Raw genomic sequence first — 5,050 nt, 5'->3', positions numbered from 1 at the left:
TTGAGAGCTTTCTCATTCCCTCTGTATTGTCATATGATTTCGCATTGAAGCTATGCATCGCTGGGACTAGAACGCCCAAGTGCCACAAATCCACTAAATGACCACTAAACAGCCCAAGTGCCATAGATTAAGCTTACACGACCGGAAAATCGAAAATCCATAGAAAAAAAAAACGAAAGCTCCATGACTTCACCACCCAAGCGCCACAGATTAAGCTTAAACGACTGGAAAATTGAATATCCATAGAAAAAAATGAAAGCTCCACAGCTTCATTGGTTTGATCAATAGATGGCATATTACAACTCATCATTATATTGCTAGCCTTTTCTTGCAATGTGTTTCGACAAGTTTCATCTTATCATGACCTATATAGCCTTCTAACTTTCCGAGCAAAAATCTCTATGAATGGTCGTGTGGTCAGATACGCGGGTATCAACACCAACGACCATTACTCAAATCTCACTTGCTTCAGTGCTGGTGGTTTCCATTGGAGTTTAGTATTTAAACAATCGTATCGCCGTTCTAGTTCTAGCGATGCATAACTTCAATGCGAAACCATACAACAGTACAGAGGAAATGAGAAAGCTCTCCTCCAAGCGATGAAGCTCAACTGGTTGGGTATCCCACAAACAGATGGCGCCACCAGCTTGTTTTGCTATTTTTAGAATGCATGAGTTGTTTGCCGTCTGCTAAACGAAGTCTTTCTATATTCCGTTTAGGTAGAGAACTTGAGTCGTTTAGAAGCCGTTTAGTGGTCGTTTAGTGGATTTGATATAGATTTTTGCTCAGAAAGTTAGAAGGTCATGATTAGATTAAACTTGTCGAAACACATTGCAAAAAAGGATAGTAATATAATGATGAGTTGTAATATGCCATGTATTGATCAATCCAATGAAGCTGTGAAGCTTTCATTTTTTTCTATGGATATTCAATTTTTCAGTCGTTTAAGCTTAATCTGTGGCGCTTGGGATAGCACTGCTTTTTCTTAACAGCGAGGGCTCTGGGGCTATGAACTTGTATGGTCTGCGAGCCCTCGCTGTCAATTGCATGGCGGGCTGCCAGCGCCGCAGTGGCGACATCTGGAAAAGTATAGAATTTGCGCGAAAGTCCATATAAAAATATTTTGTTGTCTTTCTATGTGAAGATTCACGCACAAGGGCTGACAAATGGTGGCACTTGCCGTCCATTCCCGTTTATACATACACTTTGGCCGTGTGGTAAGGGTGGCAATGCTTTTTCGCATGCGATTTTATCGGACGGCCTGTTAAATTTTTATATGGGATTTGACAGATAACGTCGGACGACGAAATCGCACGTCCGACGCTATCTGTCTAATCCCATATAAATCTCGTCCGATAAAATCGCATCCAATGAGCGTTGCCACGGACCTAAAAGCTACACGCAATGTCCCAGTCAGACAAATCGGACTTAATTTACCCCTATCGTTCCGCTAAATTACCGGTAATTTAAGAGTAATTTAATGGTAAATTAGGCAGCGGTCAGAACTTCGCCGCATGCGATTTTGCCGCAAGCTTTTGTATGGGATTTGACGTTAATGACAGCACTTGCGAATCTGCCGCATGCGGCGATGCGGCAAAATCAAAATCATTTGATTTTGCCGCATCGCCGCATGCGATTTTATTTCAGATGTCAAATGCCTAAAATCATATCAATGAATGATTATCTTTATAAAGAAACAACAAAATATCATTATAATACCTTGAAAAGCTAGAAAATTGAGAAAACTCTTTTCTTGCCGCATGCGGCAAAATCGCATGCGGCGAAGTTCTGACCATTACCTTAGCAGTCGTTAATTTACCCATTCGAGCAGTTTTGACAGATCCTATACCTTCCTCTATTTTATGTTTATTTTTGTCGGTCAAATTGTTAATAAATAACACGAAATGTATTATATTACAGTTGAATTCTTTTATTCAATCATTGTCCTTAACTTATACAAACGATTACAATGTATTGTTTAAGCAAACTCGACTTGAACAGCCCGCTTCAGCCGGAGAAGGTGGTGCGCAAATATCACTAATAAATGCAATTTCTCGGCTGTTTTTTTACATTTTATAGTTTTAAACCGCCAATGTCTTCTTCCACTAAAAGATCATTAAAACAATACACTTTTTGTTCTAATTTACTTCTTTTCACTGACAACAAACGACATCACTTCGTACCGCTAAATTGCTCTTAAATTACTGTTATGACAGACACAAAACTGCTCGAATGGGTAATTTAACAGAAGGCTGTCTGACTGGGGTGCACATGATGACAGCTCCGCTCGACCACCGTGCGGCCAAAGCTCAACAATTTTGTAGACCGGGAATTTTACGCGAAAGGTGCCCCCAAAAATAGTTCATCGTTTCGCTTTCTCGGAATGTTTGTGTACATATAGCCGCCTGCCATTTTTCGCAGCGCGGTGCCTATTAGGGTTATGATTAGTTTGCGTCGCCCGTTTTCCCACTGATCTGCGTGTTTGATTGGAGCGCCGAATGCGATACCAGTGTTTTCTTACATTTTGATTTCGAGCTATGCCAGCGGCGTGCAGCAGCTATCAACCAGCAGCACCGTCAACCATCAACCAAGTGCCGTACAGTTAATTTCACCCCTTACCAAAGAAAATGGCCCAACGATACCCGGCTGCCGGTGGGATGCCGCAGCGTTACGCTTCACCGATGGCCAACGCTTCCTTTATGCGTCCGTACGGTCCGGGATCCAATTTCATGGTAAGTGTCGCCATCATGTCGCGTCCGTCGATGTATGCGTGTTTGTGTGTGTGTGTGTTTGTTTGTGTGTGTGTGTGTGTGTGTGTGTGTGTGTGTGTGTGTGTGTGTGTGTGTGTGTGTGTGTGTGTGTGTGTGTGTGTGTGTGTGTGTGTGTGTGTGTGTGTGTGTGTGTGTGTGTGTGTGTGTGTGTGTGTGTGTGTGTGTGTGTGTGTGTGTGTGTGTGTGTGTGTGTGTGTGTGTGTGTGTGTGTGTGTGTGTGTGTGTGTGTGTGTGTGTGTGTGTGTGTGTGTGTGTGTGTGTGTGTGTGTGTGTGTGTGTGTGTGTGTGTGTGTGTGTGTGTGTGTGTGTGTGTGTGTGTGTTTGAGGAGGTTTATTTCTAAATGTAATTCGCAAATTCCTCCCATTTCTCTATGCAGCCAAGAAGCTTTTCTGTTCAGCCACCGATGGGCGGAGGTGGGCCCCACTCGGCGCAACCATCGCCCCAGGTGCAGATGCACCACCAACGCCCATTGCAGACTGGAAGTGGTGGAAGAGGCTCTGGTGGTGGCGGGGGCAGCAAACGTGGTGGAGACCGTAGTGCTTCCCATGCCAAACCGTAAGTTTCGTCACCGTCTACATCGTGCTGTGTTGGTCGTGTCATTACGCATTTCCTCACTTCCAGCTCATCCGGCAGCGAATATCAGGCGAAGAAACGGAAGAAGCTGGCCGACAAGATACTGGCGCAGATGGTGCGTGATCTCGTGCCGGAGTCACAGGCGTACATGGATCTGCTCGCGTTCGAGCGCAAGCTGGACGCGACGATCACGCGCAAGCGGCTCGACATCCAGGAAACCCTCAAGCGCCCGATGAAGCAGAAGCGCAAGCTGCGTATCTTCATTTCTAACACGTTCTACCCGGCACCGGCGGGGAGCGATCCGCACCAGCCGCCGGTCGAACCGTCCTGGGAGCTGCGGGTCGAGGGCCGGCTGCTGGAGGAGGCCGGCGGCCGGTCGGAGGCCGGGCCGAAGGTGAAGCGCAAGTTCAGCAGCTTCTTCAAGTCGCTCGTGATCGAGCTGGACAAGGAGCTGTACGGGCCGGACAACTATCTGGTCGAGTGGCACCGGACGCACGCGACGCAGGAGACGGACGGGTTTCAGGTGAAGCGCACCGGCGGCCGGAACGTGCGCTGCACCATACTGCTGCTGCTCGATTATCAGCCGCTGCAGTTCAAGCTCGATCCGCGCCTGGCCCGGCTGCTCGGGGTGCACACGCAGACGCGCCCGGTCATCATTTCCGCCCTGTGGCAGTACATCAAGACGCACCGGCTGCAGGATGCGCACGAGCGCGAGTACATCGTGTGCGACAAGTATCTCGAGCAGATCTTTGCCTGCCAGCGCATGAAGTTCGCGGAGATACCGCAGCGGCTGAATCCGCTGCTCCACCCGCCCGATCCGATCGTAATCAATCACGTGATCACGGTCGAGGGCGGTGCCGGCGGCAGTGGTGAAAGCCAGCCCGGTGAGGGCAAGCAGACCGCCTGCTACGACATCGACGTCGAGGTGGACGACGCGCTCAAGCACCAGATGAACAGCTTCCTGATGAACACCGCGAGCCAGCAGGAGATACAGGCGCTGGATGCCAAGATCCACGACACGGTCGAGACGATCCAGCAGCTGAAGACGAACCGCGAGTTTTACCTGTCCTTCGCTAAAGAGCCGCACACGTTCGTGCACCGGTGGATCGTGTCGCAGCAGCGCGACCTGAAGACGATGACGGACGTGGTCGGCAACCCGGAAGAGGAGCGGCGGGCCGAGTTTTACCACCAGCCCTGGACGCAGGAGGCCGTGTCGCGCTACTTCTTCGCGAAGGTCAACCAGAAGCGGGCGGAGCTGGAGCAGACGCTCGGCATTCGTAACGCGTGAAACTAGGCAGCAAGAGAGAAAGAGAGAGGGAGAGAAAGAAGGAGATAGAGAGGGCAGAACGGGACCAGCCCAGAAAGATGAACTTGGCAGAATGCCAGAATGACCAAACTTACACCCTTTCCACAACGCCCCCTAACCCCCCGAATTGCGTACAAATCTCACACCGTGTGCCGGCAATTAGCATTAAAACTTACGAAGGAACTGTATACGTTTAGTATGAACTATGAAAACTTAAGATGGAATTATAAGATTGCAGAAATATATATATACATATACACACATACATAAAAAAGCCTAGCATACAGTATGAGACGCTGTCAGTTAACAACGATCGGGAAGGTGCGCTATATGCACTAGTGTTGGGTAAATCCGATTCAGACTCATGAATCTGAATGAATCTTTGAAATTATTTAATTA

At 48.2% G+C, this 5,050-nt stretch overlaps 1 protein-coding gene across 1 annotated transcript; it reads left to right on the top strand.

Annotated features, from left to right (window-relative positions):
* Positions 1–2,289: 2,289 nt before the first annotated feature.
* On the top strand, positions 2,290–4,642 carry LOC120955808 (brahma-associated protein of 60 kDa-like). Its single transcript, XM_040376990.2, has 3 exons — positions 2,290–2,732; positions 3,149–3,327; positions 3,394–4,642. Exons 1-3 carry the CDS (start codon positions 2,628–2,630, stop codon positions 4,631–4,633), a joined length of 1,524 nt encoding a protein of 507 aa, XP_040232924.2. The 5' UTR covers positions 2,290–2,627; the 3' UTR covers positions 4,634–4,642.
* Positions 4,643–5,050: the final 408 nt, after the last annotated feature.

Source organism: Anopheles coluzzii, chromosome X (assembly GCF_943734685.1).
Source record: "Anopheles coluzzii chromosome X, AcolN3, whole genome shotgun sequence".
In the NCBI taxonomy this organism is placed as follows: Eukaryota; Metazoa; Arthropoda; class Insecta; order Diptera; family Culicidae; genus Anopheles; species Anopheles coluzzii.
Note: the sequence above shows the minus strand (reverse complement) of the source record. Positions and strands in the feature narration are given on the sequence as shown.

Coding starts and splice junctions, on each gene's coding strand:
- LOC120955808 (XM_040376990.2), top strand. CDS start 2,628: ATGGCCCAACGATACCCGGCTGCCGGTGGGATGCCGCAGCGTTACGCT. Junction 2,733..3,148: donor GTCCGGGATCCAATTTCATG/GTAAGTGTCGCC, acceptor TTCTCTATGCAG/CCAAGAAGCTTTTCTGTTCA. Junction 3,328..3,393: donor AGTGCTTCCCATGCCAAACC/GTAAGTTTCGTC, acceptor CCTCACTTCCAG/CTCATCCGGCAGCGAATATC.